This window comes from Lygodium microphyllum, chromosome 6 (assembly GCF_053477565.2).
Source record: "Lygodium microphyllum isolate KBCC chromosome 6, Lygodium_microphyllum_v1.1.10, whole genome shotgun sequence".
Classification (NCBI taxonomy): Eukaryota; Viridiplantae; Streptophyta; class Polypodiopsida; order Schizaeales; family Lygodiaceae; genus Lygodium; species Lygodium microphyllum.
In genome coordinates, this window is record NC_141140.1 from 38,452,852 (window position 1) to 38,473,313 (window position 20,462).

General features: G+C 38.3%; 1 protein-coding gene across 1 annotated transcript; it reads left to right on the forward strand.

The window, feature by feature from the left end:
- Window positions 1–14,268: 14,268 nt before the first annotated feature.
- LOC148034477 (uncharacterized) lies at window positions 14,269–15,451 on the forward strand. Its single transcript, XM_087680529.1, has one exon. It carries the CDS (start codon window positions 14,573–14,575, stop codon window positions 15,239–15,241), a length of 669 nt encoding a protein of 222 aa, XP_087536655.1. The 5' UTR covers window positions 14,269–14,572; the 3' UTR covers window positions 15,242–15,451.
- The last annotated feature ends 5,011 nt before the right edge of the window (window positions 15,452–20,462 follow it).

Genomic DNA, 20,462 nt, shown 5'->3' on the forward strand with positions numbered 1-20,462 from the left:
TTGTATCAACTCTTTCAACAAGTCCTTACTCCTGTTGCTAGGCTTTCCTAGTATGTCAGAACATTCCTTGTCTTTCCCTAGAGGTTTAATGATGTCACCCTTGCTAAGGTTGCGATTATCCTCACATCCGGTAGCATCAAGTGTATCCTTTATGCTAGATAATCAGCCTCACACTTTGTCACCCTTTTGAAGGGTCATCCTAGGAGGATTTTCTTTCCACAATTAGCGCTATTTGGGGGGACATGAAATAGGATAGGCAAGCTTTTAGTTTCAATGGTTACAAGGATGTTGCACTTCCCTATAAGTGCTTGTGGGTGTCCCCCACACGAGTTAAGAGTTGCATTAGTCGGTGTGAGCTCTGGTTGGCCTAGTAGGGTCCATGCTTCATAGGTCAAGATATTAAATTCAGCTCCTTCGTCGATGAGAGCATTGACACAGTGTCCCCTTTTTGTGGTGAGTTTGACCCTAAGATACGTAGGCGGTACTATGTCTTCGTCTTCCGAGTCTTGGCTTGTAAATTCAAGCCTTCTGATACATGCCCTTGAGTCCCCAATTACATGGCCAGATGTGGATTCTCCACTGATTTCTTGGGTCATCTGTGCAGTGTCATTCAAGGTGCATCTATCATTAAGATTGTCCTGTTTAGTCATCCTCGCAATTGTAGCTTGATGTTGTTTCATTCTGCTTTAAGTAGATGCATTCCGAATGCAACACATACGTGTTTTTGTGATGTGGCCTTCAAGCCTACTTTCTAGCTGCCATATGCACAAAGTCAGCAACTTTTCTCTACTGATGCCTTCCTCCCAAGGTAGAAGACTCAATGTGAGAATAGATTTTTCAATTGGCATAATTGGTTGTTGTCCATGCATAAGTTCAGCTAGCATATAGCCAATCACTGAACTATGAGTAGTCCGGTCAACCCATAATACAAATGGTAGCATTTTAGGCCATTCTTTGATCTTTCCTCTACAAGACTTTGCTAGAGCTTTGAGAATAGGTTGATGACCTCTCTCACTCTTTCCATTGCCTTCAAGGTTGTAGGCTGATGTTAAATCCAACTTAATACCCAATTGAGCAAAGAATTTGCGTGCCTCATCAGCATCCAACTCTCCTCTATCTGCAGTTACTTTACCCACACAACCATATCTACAAAACACTTCTTCAAGCAAAAAATGACAAACAACTTGAGTGGATTTGGTTGTTAAGGCTTTGCCTTCAACTTGATTGGTTAGATCCTCTCTTGCAAGCACTAAATACCGCATATTCCATATTCCTGTAGGCATGATTACAAGATCAATACCCATCTATAATGTATCGACAAGGGATAAGTTGGTTGTAACCCATCTCGATGCTTAACCATAGAATACATTTGACACACATAACAGGTTTCAAAAAAATGTGCTATGTCCCGATATATGTTTTGCCACCAATATTTTTTTTGACTTTACAAAAGGTTCCCCATATGCCTCTATGGACAGCCCAATGTAGGCTTTCATGAAATTCCTTTATTACCTGTTGTTGTAATCTATTGTTACCTAAAACTCAAACAGGCGCTCCTTTCTTCTTCTTTGCATGCTTCCATAGATGTCCTTCTTTAAGAAAAAAAGCCATAAGCTTTCCTCTTGATATGCTTGAACTCCTCATCAGTCCAAGTGTCCTTCTTCTTCATTGTGCTCAAATATTGGCCAATCTTCAGCCAATCTTCTTCAAGGAAATGAACTAGAACTTGAGCAATGCAATGAGCACGATGGCTTCTAGTTGACCATCATGTTGTTTTCAGCTTTGGACTAGTCTATGCAGTAAGTGAAAATGTATTTTCAGCAGCCATTGAATGAAATTCAGCAAGTATAGATCCTTCAACTTCATCTTCTTCCATAAGCTCTTCTTCATTGTCATATCTTGCACGTGATAGCATGTCAGCAACTGGATTCACCTTTCCTGCAATATGCTTTAATTCGGGGTTGAGAGATTTAATATATGCAATCCATCTTAGGATAGCAATGTTGGGTGTAGAGCAGTTGGCAATCATGGCCAAGAGTGGAAGACAATTAGTTTCTACCACTACGGAAGCACCTATAAAGTATTCACGATCACACTTTAATATTGTTACAACTCCCCACAATTCCCTTTTTACTTGTGCATACCTTCTTTGATGTTCATTGAGAACTTTTGCTCCAAAACAAATTGGATACTTGTTACCTTCAAGATCCTCTTGGCCAACAACCCATCCTATCCCAATGGGACTTGTATCCACAGTAAGGATGATGGGTTGACCATTTGAATAATCAACCCTTTTGAGAGTGGGGGTTGAAATTAACAGCTTCTTTAATTTATGCATAGTCAGAGTATGCTCATTACCCCAAGAGAATCTTTGGCCTTTTCTTAATAATTGATAAAGATTTTCGACTACATGAGCAAAATATGGTATCCATATGCAATAGAATATACACGCGCCAAGAAATCTTCTCACCTCTGAAACATTTGTGCTTCTTTTTTTTGCATTCTGCTAATGGCATCTATCTTGATTGGAGAAGGTTTGCGTCCATAGGTGCCGCATAGATGACCGACCACTAGGACTTCTTCTACTCCAAAAATCGACTTAGCTCTAGAAAGGGTAAGATGTACCTCTTCTAGCCTTGTCAAAATCTTGTCACAATCATGAATATGGTTAACTACAAATGTCCTGCAGTCATCTTCGTCAAGCTCCTCATTCTTTTCATTGACTTTACATCCCTTGATAGATACATCATCAAGAAATGGAAGATTAAGTTGTGGAATAAAGTCCCTTAAGACTTTGTGCATGGCATTCATCATATGGACTACGAAGTTTGTTGCACCTTGTGGTAGAGTGTACATGCGGACCAATCCAAGAGGTGTCTTCATTGTGGTAATGTCTCGACTTTCTAATGAAAGTTGAAATTGGTCATATCTTGAATATAGATCACCCATAGAATAAATTTCTCTACCTACAAAAGCTTTAGCAAACTCATCAACAATTGGACCTGAACCAACATTTCGGATTGTGACACAATTAACAGGCTGTAGATCTTGAATGAATCGTAAAGATCTATTTTTCTTGGGCACGGTAAACCATTGGTTTGAGTAGGGCGCTGAAGAAGGTTTTAAAATCTTCATTCTGATATTTTCATTTAGAAGTTCCAGTAATTTGGGCAAATGCGCCCTTGGAACATGAATAGGCTTGAGGTTCCAAGGCACATGTGGGATCGTAAAAATGACCATTGGAGCCACAATATTTGGATCCACACAGCCTATTTCACTTGGTTGAAATACAAAAGCTTTTCCATGTTTCATTAGCATTTGCATAAAAGAGTGTTTTTCAGCCGACGAAAGGAAAGAATTTTCACCTATTTTGAGCTCTTTTATACTTTCAGATGTGAACTTGTGACCAATGTTAGAAGGATCACGAAGACTTGACTGATTTGCTGCCCTATCAGCCAGCCCTTCACTTTCAGGAGGCAATGGGACTGCCACAAGTTTGACTTTCTTATCCACCATCTTGTATTTTGTCTCCAATTACGCTTCAACCTTGTTGAGTAAACCAATGTCTTCCTGTTCAACAAATTCTTGAATTGTTTGATAAAAATCCAATGTACATACTTCTATGGATTGATTTTTAGCCTCATTTTTTGCATGAGCAGCTGCATATATTTCAACCAATGTGTCAGTAGTAATCAATCCAAAAAAAATGCCCAAAATATCTTCATTTTCAGCCATCATGTCATAAGTTTTCAGCTCCCTTTTTACATGACATAAATATTTTCTTTCAGCCTTAGTCATGGCTGGAAGAGATTTATAATAGCCCATACTATTGGCTGTACATACATACAAATTTGTTAGAGACAATTTCTGTAGCATAAGGAGGCTCAATCTTTTTACATGATGCACTACCATAGCCTCCTTTTATAGTAGTGCAGCCCGAAAACCCTTGAATTCTTGGGCATTAGGAGGCATAGGATAATCACGCAGTTGATCTCTATTTCGATGATGGTTAACACACACAATAAGAAATTGGACAACTCGTTCATTATCCTTGCTTTGGATTCAAGCATAGGAAGAACCATCATCAAGAGCTTTTGTTTCCAAGCAGGCTTCAGAAATGTAAGGTTGCCCAAGAATGATAGGGTAACTATAATAGTCTTGAACAAAAAAGTAAAAATTATATTTTATGTCTCCAATAGTTACCTGCACATTAGGACATGCAACATATAACTCTCCAGAAAAGTTGTTTATAGCTCTCATTCGCCATCCTGGATCAACATCTATGGGCCATCCGCCACTTTCATAGAGACTCCTTGCCATGACGTTTATCTCCGAGCCATGGTCTAAGAGTGCAATACATGGTGATTCTTTTTCTCCAATTTTGACAATTGTCTCCATTGTTGCTCTTGCCCAATGCGTATGGGAGTAGTGACTTCTTGGAATGAACCAAGCCTCTTCCTCCTCATGCATGTGCTGTAGACGGCCTTCTTTTTTAGAGGTGGGCTGCCCAACTAGTTTAGACCAGCCAACCATTACATTTTCAACTTTCACTTCTTTAATTTTTGCATTCATGTTTGCTTTATCTTCAGCTTCAATTGCTATAGTTAATTCTTTAACTGCTTCAAGATGAATTCCTTGTGAAGTCAGCTTCTCTTCATCCTGCACAAAAACTCGAAGAACTTGCAAAAAAGCATGCACTATTTCTTCAGCTTCATCACCAACATATTGTCTTTTCCTTTTGATTACATTAATAATTACATCATAGAATTCATGTTTGGCGATTCCAAGAATTTCGCCTAAGGTGAATTCAATTTTGCTTCCTAGAATTCGTTCTTCTAGGACTCATTTGAGATCGGTTGCAGATTCTATGTCAAACTGCAATTTGTAGCCTGGCTACTTGCCTTTCTTCTTTCCTTTGGTCTTCTTTGTTTGTGGCGCATCTTCCATCTCTTGATCTGGGGTTATATTTTCAGCAAGCTTTGGTTGTTCAAGTGTTCTTCTAGTTACCCGTTTTGGAGGGCCAGAAGAGAAAGGCCCTGGTTCATCTTCTCTTCTTCTCTTTTCTTCAATCAAGACTTATTTATTATTGATGTGAGCTAAATGTGCAAAGGCGGAAAAAGAATCTACCAGTTCTTTCCAACCAATTATTCCTCGAATGCACTGGCGTTAACCAAATCTTCTTTGGCTACTTTATCACGTTCCATTTGATCTAGTGCCTACATCCATACTTTAGATTGCACATTAGCTTTACATGCTTTCAAAATTGATTTAGTTGGCTCAATTTGCAGCCCATAGGTAGCCGCATCAATTGTTGCATAGGCATTCTTTACAGCTAAATCTTCTAATCTTTTCTTCATTCCACCATTGCCAAAATTTGGCTCCAATGGAAGACCAATTTCAGCTGCATGGATTATTCCGTCTTTCCAAAAGACGAGCTTCTGTGCTTCAGCCTCATGGAAGGCAGAACACTACCTCTTGTCATGTTGTTGGCTGTCGCACCAAATACAACGCCTCTTAAGGCCTTCTCTCATGGGTCTTTGAGTTGATGATCGTCCTCATTCTTCAACTTTGACATCCAGATTCTCTACTTTGGAACTAATTTATGTAAGATTCAAATGAAGTTCATGCATGCTTTTAATAAGTTCATCCATGACATCATTTTTAGAAGGAACAGAAGAAGAAAGAGTTGGTTGATTAGTCAAAGGAATAGGGAATTTTGAAGGTGGAACAAGCTCCATCAATGGAGTTGTTGAAGTTGAAGTAGAGCCAAATCTTAGTCGCATCCGCTCTCTTCGAGCAACCATGTTAACTACATCAGTAACATCTATCCATGCAGTCTTGATTCCTGATTCGGAGGTAGCATCTTCTAGGTGATCAACAAGCTTTTCTTGCAGAATGGGATCTGCAACCTTAAGGAATAATTCAATCTTCCGACCTTTCATACTTTGTTGGTCTTCAGTATTATCAAGTTGTCCAAAATTACTTTCAAATTCATGGTATAGAGCTGTTGTAGCTAAAACCTTTGTTGGGTTTTTCAACCCATTCATTTGTGAAACTTTTCTTTGTCATAAGGCCAGAGTCTTCTAAGAAGAATTCTTCGCGTAGGGATTTTTTGAATGCAGTGCAATCCGCATCTTGTTGGAAAAGACCATGGATTCTTTCTTGAAGACCATTCTTGGCTAGTCTGGCAAAATAACGGCTCCATGCATATTGCGGTACACCAAAGAAGAGCATTTTCTCAGCATACAAATGAATGAAACTAGAGACATTTTGACCATTAAATTGTTTTAATTCACGCCTAACTTCTTCTAGGGTCTTGATAGCTGTGGAATAAATCTTCTCTTCTTCTTGCCTTTGTTGTTATTGTTATAACATTTTGATTTGTTGTTGTTGAGTCTACTGCAGTATGCGCATCATTTGTTGTTGTAGAGTATCTCCTAAAGAATCCCCCATCTAGGAGTTCTCTTACACCGATCCTCACGTCGAGTTCACCAATGTCACAGCACGTAGGGTTGAAGGTCACCTCAGGGGTTTGGCAAGAGAAGAATGTATGGGGGTTCAAGAGCTTAGACTCCAGAGATGGTAGAGGTAAGAGAAGGGTTGAAGGTTTCAAGCCAAGTTCTTGAAGATAAGTGACAGCAGGGTAAAGGTAGATTCAAGAAGAGGAGTAGGAAGAGAAGGGGTTCGAAGATATTGAAGATGTAGAAGAATACTTCCAAAAAGAATTACAAAATATAGAAGAATACTAACAAAGATGAAGCCTGTCAGTTTCTTTCAGCATTATGAGAAAATATAACTCTAATAGACAAAAACGTGTACAAAATAATACCTTCCTCTATGCTGCTCAGATCGCCAATCTGATCCTTCCAATAGCTCCGAAAGGGGGGTTAAATACCAGGACACTTGGCCAAAATCTTGCCAGATCACTCCTTCTTCATCTCCCACTTTCAAAGTGCTGTTCACTGCCTGAAAACAGCGTTCACGCATCGCACGATTTTGCTAATCTCTCTTTTTACATAAAATCCTCTCAAATTAGTTGAAAGCTACATGCTTTCTTTTACATCTCATCCTAATCTAGAAGTTGTCTATAGTTTTGTAGATTTTTTTACAAGAGATAATATCTAGAATATTAAAAATGGACTAAAATCTAATATTTTTGAACCATGGACACTAACACTAATGTCTAAAATGGCATTGGCTCTCTAAATCTAAAAGGAAGCCATACTCTAGATTTTTTTACATGGTGTGCGTATAACGGCACGACAACGTGCAAACATTGATGATGGATTACCTAATTAGATGGGTTCGCACATCTACACTTAGCACATTGGTGTCATTATAATCTTCACATGGCCACTCACGTATCACTTATTATGTTTGGTTTGTTACACCTATCTATAGCTTCCATGAGTATAGTGGTAATTGATTAGTATAGTTAGTTATGCAATGTTTGACTTAGTAGGCCACTTTTCTTTGTATTGCATCTTATCTATACTTTGTGTACATTGTATTGTGAGAGGAAGAATGAAGAAAACCCAACACAAAAACATATTGGCCTCCATCTCCCTTCTTATATTCTTAAGCGAGTTTCCACTTGTGTGTATTGTGTGTGTTTGATGTAGTAGCTTAAGCAAATCTCCCTACCACACTATTTGTGACATGGCATCAAAGTGGTACCACTAACAAAGGCTATTTAAGTTTGAAATGAAGGAGAAAGAGCAAGGACTCAAGTAAGTAAGCAATCGGTAAGAAGCTCTCTCATTCTCTCTCTCTCTCTCTCTCTCTCTCTCTCTCTCTCTCTCTCTTAGATAATGCTTGTGGAGACACCAAAAGTAAGGTAGAGCAAAAACCTTAGATTGCTGTGAGATTTGGTGAGCAAGCAGAACGGTCTATATTTTATAGATAGCTCTTCAGGGATAGTCACTATTTTTTTGGCTATCTAAGGTTATATTGGGTCCCCTTTTAGCTTCGTAGAGTTGCAAACAAAAATTTTAGACAATGTTGTAATTTTGGATATGTCAATCATCCTCGAGTACATAGGTAAAAAATTTCAAATTTGTAAGTTCCGATATGTTTGTTAAGATGTAAACACATGATTTATCTACAAACAAGTTGTAGATTGTCTGTATTATTGAGCAGTCTGTGAAAAAGGATGTCCAATTAGTTATTGTACACATTTTGTGAAGGGTTACAGAAGTTTTGCTTACTCTTTAGTACTCACTATATCATAACGACTAAGAATAATGGAAATCCAATCATTAAGAAGCTATACAAGAACACCTACTCATCATGGAAGTTTTGTGTGATGAACTTCCTTATTGGAAAAGACCTCTACAAGTTTGTTTCAAATAAAGAAAATGAATAAGAGCTAAGTGACCGTATGTCTGCAAAAGAATTAAAGGTTCGAAAAGAATGGAATACAAAATACAAAATTATAATGTATTGACTGTCCAGAGTCATGAAATACAAAACTCCATAAATAGCTTGGATAATCTTCAAGAAAATGCACTTGTTTTTCATGTAGCATATAATGAATGTTGTTATAGGAAAGGAGCATGTGATAATATATGGTATGTTGATTCTAGTACATCTAATCATATGGCCAGCTATGCTAAATGGTTTGGAGAGATGATGTTATAGGAAAGAAGGCATGCGATAATATATATGATATATTGATTCTAGTACATCTAATCATATTACCATCCATGTTGAATGGTTTGGAGAGCACATATTATGTAGAGATAGGTGATATTCTTGTCATGCAATTTTACATATTGAAAAAGCTTCATTGTCCTTGCATGATGGTCAAAGAAAGTGTTTGTCAAATGTTTTACACATACCATCCACCATCACAAATAATTTAGTATATATTGGTCAAATGGTAGAGCAAGGGTTGCAAGTTAGATTTAATGTAAAGAGCTATTTTTGTTGAAGACTTCAACCATAAGTACACATTGGTTGCAAAAGGAAACAAGGTTTTGGCTGCATGTTTATATTAGATATTGGAATTCTTGTAAATGCTACTTTGTATGCTAAAGAGAGTGGTATGATTGTAAATATTAAAACATGGCACAAATGCATTGGATATGCAAATCTACAAGAATAAAAGTAATGTGGTTGAAAGGGTTGGTTATAAGTTTTTCTACATTCAAAGTTTCAAAATTACATAAAGCCTGTGAAGCATGTTAGCTTCACATGACAAAGATGTAAGCATGAATATACTTGATATTGTGCATAAATATGTTTGAGGGCCTACTCAAAATGTATCTCTTAGTAGCAGGAAGTACTCTATAATATTCATTGATGATTGCTCTAGGAAACTCTTGGTCTATTTTGTGAAAAAAAAGAGTAAAGTATTTGAGCACTTCAAAACCTTCAAGGCTATTATTGAAACAAAAACATGCTTAAAAGCTAAGTACTTAAGATTAGATAAAGGGGGAGAATATCTTTCTAATGAGTTTAGTGATTTTTTGAGTTCTCATGGAATAAAGTAACAATTTGTATGCATGTATATCCCATAACAAAGTGGGGTTGTAGAAAGGAAAAACAAACATATTATAGAAGTTGCATAGGCATTGATAGCTAAAAACAATATATCCAAGGATTTTTTGTCTAAGGCTATTCATGCTGTTATCTACATTATAAACATGTCTTCCACATCTGAAGCTCATGATATGACTCTTGAAAAACGTTTTACAAGTAAGAGACATGATGTATCACACTTGAAAGTGTTTGATTGTATTACATATGTTCATATGCCTCATGGATTAGGAAAAATATTGGATCCTAAGATTGAAAAATATATTTGTGTTGGATACTCTAATGAGCAGAGAGGGTATTGTTATAACCCAATTACTAGCTAGTTTTGGGTAAGCAAGGATGCTAATTTTCATGAGATTAGCACTTGGTATGCATCTAGTGGAGATGCATTGGATGATGTTGATGATAATGATAGTCTTGTGCAAACAAAAAAGCAAGAATCATGGACTCTTAGTGGACCAAAGACATCATCTTGTAGTAGACGTATAGCTTGGGAGACTAAGGAATAGCCTCGCGTCTTCAGGTGCATTTACTAGTGTTGCAAGTAATGACAAAGGGAAGAAACTATAAGATAGCAATAATGCATCTACTAATCATGAAAATCTTGATGGTGATTCTACTAGCTCACAGGGTTTGGATGATGAGCTTATTATACCTTGAGTCAGGACACTAGGTGTACAGAGAGCACATGGTAATATAAAGGCTCCATTGAGTAATCCAATAGTACATAGGTCTAGCAGGGTGAGATACCGTATTAGAAGGTTTGGTTTTGAGGGTTATGCAACTCACCATTATACTTATATAGTAAACATAGTTGAGGATATTGAGCCCACTTATTTTGAGGAGGCCATTGGCTATCCTTATTGGAATGCAATAATGGATGGCTGCATTAGAGGCCAACATGACTTGGGATGTAGTACCATTTTCCAAGGGCAAATAAAGTTATTACCTATAAGTGGGTTTATAAAATAAAGCATAATGCAAATGGTTCTACTAGCAAGTATAAGGCCATGCTAGTTGCACAAGGCTATGCACAAACATATGACATAGATTATGGAGACATTTGGTCCAATTGCTAGGATAACAAATTGTTGGATGTGTGATTCCTTTGGCAGCAACCAAAGGTTGGAGTTTATAGCAAATGGATGTGAAGAATGCCTTCTTGCATGGTGATTTACAAGGTATATATGGAGTAACCAATAGATTATGGGGATTTAGAGCATCCTATATATGTGCGAAAAATAAAGAAGGCACTCTATGGGCTGAAGCAAGCACCTAGAGCATGATTTGTCAAGATCGACATGTACCTTATCAATATTTTCTTTTATGCTTTTGATGCATATCAATTGCTTTATGTGAGGAAGGGTGATGTAGATTTGTTTGTCATGGTCATCTATTTGGATGACTTGATTATTATAGGTGATAGTGACAATGGGATTGCTAATATCAGGGACCTTTTGAAACAAAAATTTAAGATGAAGGATTTGGGTGAGCTGAGATACTCTCTCAGTATTGAGGTAATCAAATGTGATGATGGTATATGGCTATCCAAATATTGTATTGCTTGGATATATTATCCAAGTATGGTATGATGGTACATAGGCCTCTTTCAGTGCCATTGAAGCAAAATATAAAGTTGAGTGCTGATCTTAGGGATGAGATAGAAGACCCTACCATGTTCAGGAAGATAGTAGAAAGTTAAATCTACATGACAATCACAAGGCTAGACTTGAGCTATGTTGTTGAACTTGTGAGTTAGTTTATACAAGTACCTAGGAAGCTTCGTTTGGATGCAATCAAATGCACATTGAGGTGTGTAAAGTCTAGCTTACATTATGGACTTTTTTATGAGACAGGTCAGGACATACAAGTATTTAGGTACACATATGTAGATTGGATTGGTAGAAAGTCTAATAGATGATCTACTAGTGGATTCATGTTTTCCTTTGGTAGTGTAGCAATTACTTGGAGCAGCAAAAAGCAACCAATGGTTGCTTATAGCACCATGTGAGATATTATAGATGCAAAAACTATTGGGTGATTTGGATGTGTAGGATAATGATCCAATTGTCATTCATTATGATAACATGAACAAGAATGTGTATATTGTTCATGCGATGGTATATGCACATTAATAGGTATGGCCATTTTGTGAGAGAGACGGTACTTGCAAGATAGATTGATATGGTATATGATAGCACAAAGGATTGGATAGTTGATATTTTACAAAGCCATTGGATGTAAAGAAGCTTCGAAAATTTCAAAGCTTACTTGGAGTTGTAGAGACGTAGTTGAGCTTGAGGAAGAGTGTTGAGATGGCAAGCTCAATACATGAGAACATTGATGATGGGCTACTTGGTTAGATGGGTCCACACGTCTACACTTAGCATGTTGGTAGTCAGTATGCTCTCAGATAGCCATTGACTTATCGGTTATTATTTGGTTTGTTACACCTACCTATAGCTGGCATAGTTATTGTGCTAGTTGACTAGTATAGTCAATTATAAATTGTTTGACATAACACTTTCCTTTACATTATATCTTATCTATACTTTGTGTACAATGTATTGTGAGAGGAAGGAAGAAAAACTAGCAAGAAAATGTTTTGGCCTCCGTCTCTCTTCTTGTGTTCTTGAGTGAGCTTTGTCTTGTATGTATTGTGTGTGTTTGGCGCAGCAACTTAAGCAAGTCTCCCCACGTGATTCATCACACACACACACACACACACACACACACACATGCATGCATGCATGCATGCATGTGTGTGTGCATAGGTGTTAACTACAATAATAAAATATTTCTCTCACACATATAGAGCTCTTCTCAGCTTGGAGAAACAAGCTATAAAGTTTGTTATCTTGTGTACAAAGCTCATGGAGATTGAGGAGTGTGGAGTTGCAAAGATGTGCAACCATTAAAATCGACATGAGCTTTGAATTTCATCAATAAAATTCTAAACTACAACTTGATGAGTCCCATCATTCCTATCTAATTTCTTTTCTTGGTTTTAAGAGCAAATGCTTAATCATAGAGTCAAATCTTGGTTAGACTAGGCGTAAGGGACACCTGTCGTGAGGATACTTTGTGGCGTGAGAGGCCATGAGGCATTAGTGGATTCAGAGCACATGATTGATATACATATATCCATCTAGATTTCACAAAGAGTGGTTTGCAAAGTACAATTTCTATTTTGTATCTAGAGACTATGGCATGCTAGGAAAATTTCTCTTCCTTTCTTGACATCTCTCTATTTTTACTCCACAAATATGTGCATTTAATTACCTTTTTGTGGGGTTTTGTTTCACTTTTTTGCTAATTTTCTAGATATTGAATAGGGAGTTATGCTTAACATTACATGTAAGGGTCTTGATGCTTACTGTGAATGCTCTTACATTTACAGATATGCCTTATGTTGTCTTCATACTCACTTCCTTTTTCATTCCTTTTTGGCATTGTCATAAGGGCATGTGGTTGAAATGGTTGAGGTTTACTCATGGTTAAAGCAATTAAATTACCCCAAGGAGATGCCCTCTCTCTTTCTCTCTCTCTCTCTCTCTCTCTCTCTCTCTCTCTCTCTCTCTCTCTCTCTCTCTCTCTCTCATTTCTATGTGTGTCTTCATGGCAATGCTTGGAAGTTGGGTGCACTTTTGTGTGCGGTTCTTTGTTCTTTATACATATATGTTACTTTTGTTTTAGAAGGATCATATCTATACTATTAGTTAAGGAGAGGTGGGGGCAGGTGCCACGTGGCAGCTCCCCGCCTCCCCCACAAAAAAAAAGAGAACGCGGGGGCGAGTGGCACGTGTCTAGAACCCGCCCCCCTCGCAAAAATCGTACCCGCCGCGGCACGAAGCACCGGGGCGAGCCTAGGCGCGGAGCATCTAGTATCTTATTAATACGATGTTCTTATATTATTTATTTCCCTCTATTTACATGTGGCAAGACCATAGCACAACTTTGGCTATTGTTTTTGGAGGCACAAGCCTATGCCTCATGCTTATATGTAAGTTTTGTAGAAGCCTTGGTTGTATAGATATGACATGGCTATGCTAAAGGTTCTCTTTAACAGCACTATGCCCCATGGTTATGGTAAGGCCCTAGGCTTTCAACTTATGCTTGATCACTATAAGCTTTGGACTTTAATTATAGCATTGCTTAAATTGATATAGTATTTATGTGGCTTTTGAAAATGACATAAAGTCGATATGAGTAGAAAACGTCCAAAGGGAGATTATAGAGAAAACTGAGGGAATGTGGACTCGGGAAATTGATGAGAGTCAATTGAAAAATGTGAGTGAAGTTATAGGACAAGACCATAGAGAGGAGTGCGATCCGCTAGCATACCTTCATAACTTCTACAAAAGGAGAGAGAGAGAGAGAGAGAAGCTGTCCATGGTACTGCGTTGGTCAAAAGGTGACTATTGTGGTATGGGGCGATGGTTGTGGGCAGGGGCAAAGGGGTAGGGCCCAAAAAGGCCACGAGTTGTGGGAACTTGTGGGCTAACGGCAGTGCACTTGGCTGGCTGATATTTCACGACACGCACAAAAGGTCTGTGGCGTTCGTCTCTCGCCTTCTGCCTCTGCCTTACTTTTCGCTCCCCAGCCTTTTCTTTTTTGCAAACCTCTTCATTTCAAAATCAAACACACACACACACACACACACGAGAGAGAGAGAGAGAGAGAGAGAGAGAGATACAGGCCCCGCAAAATCTCGGATATTTCCTGCTTCCCCCCTTAGTCACCTTCTTCCAGCAGCCACAACCTTCCCCCCCTCCCCCCCGGCATCTCCCTTCAAGCTACCTACGTATTTCTTGCCTCTTTTCTCGCCTTCTTCCTCTCCCACACCGCCATTTTCCCTCCTCTCCCACCGCCATTCCGCTTCCTCTCTCCTCGTTCGCCTGCTCCTTCCCTCCCCTCGCCACCGCTTCTGCTTGCTTGCCTTCTCGCTCATCCTCCTCTCTCTTTCCCTCCCCCGCACCAAGCTTGCCATCCCCTCCCCCCGACGCCGTCACTCCAGGCTTTTGGCCTCGCCATGGCTCCTGATGGCGCACCAGAGCGCATCCGCAAGCGCTGCCGGCGCCGTTTCCCCTGCGAGCTCTGCCACAACCTCGCTTGCGTCTTCTGTGAGTCCGACCAGGCCCGCCTCTGCTGGCAATGCGACGCTCAGGTCCACTCCGCGAACTTCCTCGTCGCCAGACATGCCAGATCCATCCTTTGCTCAGCCTGCGAGAAGCCTACCTTGTGGATCGAAGCAGGTCCTTGCATCCAGTCCCGCCGGAGGGAGCTCTGCGCGAAATGCCGCTCCTTTCAGGCAACGGCTGAGCGTCAGGCCGTGGATCGTGATGCAGACGATGATCATGAACTCAAGGGAAAAACTTGCAAGAGTCCGGATGATGATGATCATTATGATGCTCACGAAGATGAAAACAAGGGAGAAACGTGCAGGAACACGGACCGAGACGAGGCAAGCTGCCAAAGCGGTGTCTCTAGTGCGCATCATCATTTGCCATTGGTTTCAAAGGAAATTGTCAAGTGTACAGCTGGGAGGCAAAGCCGTGTACTGGCTATGGAGGAAGGAACAGGAGACAGCGAAGACCAGATCAATCAGCCAGGACTCCTGGAGGCCTCTTCTGTCTATGCAGTAATTTATGTTAGGCATCCATTCAAGAGAAGGAAACCGTCCGATATCATCACAAACTGAGCATTGATTTCTATGAGCGAGTATGATATGCATCCACTTCCTGTCCCGGTTATTTAAACAAGAGACGGAGCTTCCTTAGCAAGTCTATTTTGAAAGGGAAAGCAAACTTTGAGGTGCAGCTGCGCTTTCCACACATTTCAGTTTCTACCTCTCCGTAGCGACTGTGTATGCCCAATAGTATAGTTAATAAACTTGAATATGAATAGCTTTGCACGCACACATTCTCTCGCTCGCTCTCTCTCTCTCTCTCTCTCTCTCTCTCTCTCTCTCTCTCTACATTGGTGGTAGGACTAGTTGACGTTCAACCGTTGGATATGTTCTGGTCTCCAGAAGGGCCGAGAGAGGAAAGCGGTGTGTATTTGCAACATTAGAAACATATGGTGCGTGTTTACAATTTCATAAGGTCATGATTCGTTACATTTGCATGCACTTATAAAGACAAGGTACAGCAATTCAACAGCGTTTACACCATAAGATCATGATTCGTTACGTTTGCATTCACATATAAAGACAATGTACAGCAATTCAAGAGTAATAAGGATCACGTTAAGGCCAAGCAATTATATACACTTGCAATACATAGCCAATAGGCATTGCCAATCGATATTAAATATGGAAGTGTTAAATGTAGTGCCTTTGCATAGATATATCTAGCGCTACATTTAATCAATGGGTGTCGTGATGAGTGCTAGAGTACACATTGGTATAAAAAAGCATGAATGAAGTTTTTGGACCCATGGATGCATGTCGCTTGTAGAAAGTAGGTATGTGATAAAAAGAAAACTACTCAATAAAGGAGTGTGAGAACAAGAGCCTTCAAATAGTAGCTCATTAATATTTAAAATAGTCCATGTAATAGTTCAAATCTCTAGGATGACCATCTTAACAATGTTGAACCATATTATGTGTTGCATAAATCACACAACTTGAGCAACAAATGTCGAAAGAGTTAGGGGCTATTTATTATTCAATGGCGATCTTAGGATGTTATTGGGAGCACTATGTTATTGTTGCCCCCATGAAGCACCAATATGTGGAGTCCTAGCAACAAGATAAGACACAGAGTGTGTAGCTAGAAGTCAAACACAAAAAAAAACTTCCATGTGTATTCTAAGTACCTTTGATGTGAGGGTGTGGTTGCCCTCTCCCAAACAACATTTTTAATGTCCTCCCTTGATTGGGTAAATTAGGAAGTTGCTACTATGAGGTTGTTAGAAGTGTACCTCAACGAAAGAGGTGCCATTGAGCCTCTGTACTTGAAGATCCTTCATAGATAACTGAATCATCCGATAGACATTGATGAACTTGTTCTTTGATGAGAAGTCCCCTTTGGACATATGCTTGAGATAGATCTAGTTGATCTTGAATAGTTAAAGCATACGTAATGTAACAACTTAAGCATGTCACTACAATTTTCTTTCAACTCCATTGACAACAACCTAACAAACATGAAGAAGAAGTAATGCTTTTGGCAATGTATGGGAAGCCACAAGTATACAAGTGCCAATGATGTGAGATGAAGTTCATGCAAATTTTCGAGAGGTTTGCCTCTACACCCTCTATCCATAAGATACTCAAGTGTGTGAGCAATAAAAGGCACCTTAAAGAAGCAAGATTGTTCCAAATTAGAGCTTTCTAGTCTTCAAGAGTAGCCAAAATTGCATGCTCATAGCCATTAGTCTTCACATCCAAAACATGTTGAAGTATCACATGCCTAATGGGAATCATGCCAAAAAAATCATATAAAACTATAGTGGTGAGTGACTTTCAAGAAATGGAACATTAATAGATGAGGAACACATGCCTTGGATGCAAAGACTATCATTGAAAAGCATGAATAGTATTTGAAACGTAAGAAATAATTCAATGGTGGCACCTTAGATGCAAATACAATCATTGAAAAGCATGAATAATGTTTGAAATGCAAGAAACAATCAATGGTTGATCGCTAGCTTTAGATGAGTTATGCTATGCATCATGCAAGCTTTGCATTCGATTGAAAACTCAAATATTAAATGGAATTATTGAGCCAAAGTTCTTTGTCATTTGACCTTGAAAGTTCCAATCAAGGCCTAAATTTGATGGATATCATGCTTGCTTTTCGCTATTGTTCTCTTCAAAACAAGTAAAAAACTATTGTATCTATAAACAAAATGTCTTTTCAAAACATTGTTTGTCATTCTTTGGTGACATTATGTATAGCATACCTAAATTTGTAGCTAGTTTGAGTGTTAATGTAGATAAATGAAAGGTACTTTAACAAACTTAGTCACATGAAATATTAGACATCCGCCAAATTGGGTCCTTGATTGGGCTTGCACAACCAACCCCCTAGACTCCAACAGGCATGGTGGCGACCAAGATTTGCTAGGTCACTCTCCCCAACTCAAGTAAAACACACAAACATGCAAGGATCCAAGCACCATAATTCACCTCTATCGCTGGTAACATGCACATTAATAAAGGAAGAATTATGGGTGCCTAGTAGAGTGTGATAAGAGAGAAACTTGCCTTAGCATGCCTTTAAACACCTTAAAGCTATAATAGAAAGTAGAACAAAGAGACACACCTCAAGATTTTAGTTATAGCTTGAGAGGATGAGCCTCATAGCTCACCTTATGATGGGCTCTTTTTGCTAGCTTGAAAAAGGATATTGTAAATGATGTGCACATTATGTTTTTATGTTAATGTTAGTTGCACAAGTGGCTATAAAGCACAAAGATAAGCACTACTTAGATCAACTAAGAAACCTTGTAACATTTGATGTTGGTTTTAGGATTATACTAGTCTTATCATCAATCTAAATGTTGCATGAGCTCTAAGGAATGATGGTATTGGGCATCTAGCCCTTTCTATGGAAATTAATGTATGCAATACTTTAAGATACTTAAGAGGATTTGAAAAATAGAGTTTGAAGGAAAACAATGGTTGGTCATGGCAAGGAAGACGTGATGTTGGAGCGTGGGGGGGGGGGGGGGGGGGGTTTACGGGAGAACTCTTGAAACAATTGGAAGATATCAAAATTTTGAAACTATCTCCAAACCTTGAGAAGTTTTAGCATGAATAATTGTCTTTATAAGCTCCAAAGAAGCCCCCTTGTAGGCATCCAAATGGGGACAATAGGAAGGGTAAATTTGAGAATTTAACTAATTAAAAATTAGTTGACTTGCTCCACATGATGACTGCGCTTGTTCTCAATGCATCTTGGTAGACAATGTATTGATGGGGAATAAGATACAATCTTCTTCCTCTTTCTTTCATGAATGCTTGGAGAAAGCAGTGTCATTAGTTGGGTTTCCTTCTTTCTATTCCATCTGGTTTCAAAAAGTGGGGAGTGATCTTTGATCATTTAAAGTAGAGTTCCATGATTAGAGGAGATTTGAGGTCTTGAAAATGCCTTGTATGCGATCCTAGAGAGAGAAAACATTTTAGGAAATAATTTTTTAATATTTTAAAGAGTTTTATATTTTTATCATATATATAAAAAATCTTTATGGTGGCCTACATATAAAAAATGGTAAATAAGTCATTGTCATGATATTCTCGTGGTTACATAAAACCTAGAAATATAGGCCACCATAAAGGTGATAAAGATTGTCATAATGAAGAACTTACTCATCCTCACTAAAGTGAAAACTAATATTCAATTTAAATCTTGTTCAACATTTGATTACTTCCCTCCATTCTCACTCTCTTCTTTCTTTCCCCTCCTTACTAGTTTCTTCTTTGTTTTCCTTGTTGTTTCTAATTCACATAGTTTTTCAATCCAATCTTCTAATCGCATCCTTAGCTATGGATCAGTCATCCAATGATCTCTGTAGCTCTAGTACCCATTACTATTACAGAGTCTGCGAAATATATACTTAGGTTTGAAAAAAAGAAGAACCTTGATCTTTGGTTAGATGGAAAACTATATCCCAAAGATCCTAGCAAAAATAGCACTTTGTCTTTCTATAATAGCTCTTCATTGTTGAGATTCATTGGTGATGGTTATAATGGGTTTCTAGGTTATGCACTTAACTTGGCTATAGAAAAGGATATCCTCAGATTGGAGAACTATCTTTTATCAAAACATAACAATGAGTTGCTGCAGAAGCTAGAGGGTTGTCAACAGAGGATTCATTCGTTGGAGAAACACATCAAATCTTATCCACAAAAAAAAACTATTTTAGGCCTTCGAAATCGACAAAAGGCTCTTAAAAATATTGAGAGTCTCATATGAGAAGGAGGTGGTTCTAGTAAAAGAATCCAGCAGCAAGGTTTTTTTTTTAACTTTAAAATATTAAATATGGATTTGTTTATAATTAATTGTATCAATTTATAACGTTGATTTTGTTTAGGTCTCTTCTTTAATCGAATGTAAGTGAAAGAGATTCTTTAAAATCATCTTAGTTTTATTATCATATTCTTCCTTTAGTAGTTTCAAAAAATATTTTGGAGAAGAAGAAATTTCAAAAGGCAAAGAAACAATGCTTGTAGTCATTTATAAAGTATCATTCTTTGGATACTGAGTTAGTGCAAAAGACACTAGATAATATTGATATTAGTCGAGATGGTTATATACAACTTTTTCAACATTTATAGTCAAATATAAAGCAAAGAAAAGTACGCAATTGCATACTTCCAAGGCCATTTGTGGTTAGAACTATGAGACAGAGAGTGAATAACAAAGTGATGGAGATTCTAGGTGAGCCTTTTCATATTAATGCTAGCTTCAAGGGTAAGAAAAAGAAAGTTGTATTCAATGAATTTAACAATATTTTCCTTAACTTGCCCACCCTACAAAGTTTATGATTAGATTCTATGACTTGTCATGACTAGAGGAGGCACAAGGAGTGGCTAGATTTGTGGTTAAACTTGATAAAAGTGAGATTCTGAAATGCATAAAACTAGAGAGGGTCTCTATTACTACTTGATGAAGAGAGCACTTTCATCATATCATTGCAATCACTCAATGTCATTTAGTGTTCAATTATCAGAACACAACATCTAGTGGCTAGGAGTATTCAAAGTAGATACTGAGGATTTTGATATATTGTATTCAGTTTTTCATCGAACACCAATATATGATGTTATTAATAGACAACAAGCAGGGACAAGAGCTATTTGTTAAAGGATTTGGAAACCATAAGGTTGAGTGGCATATAGCTAGTGACTTAAAGATAATTAAATGTATGTACAATGTATCAAAGGGAGACAACTCTAGATCTCCTTGCCTATA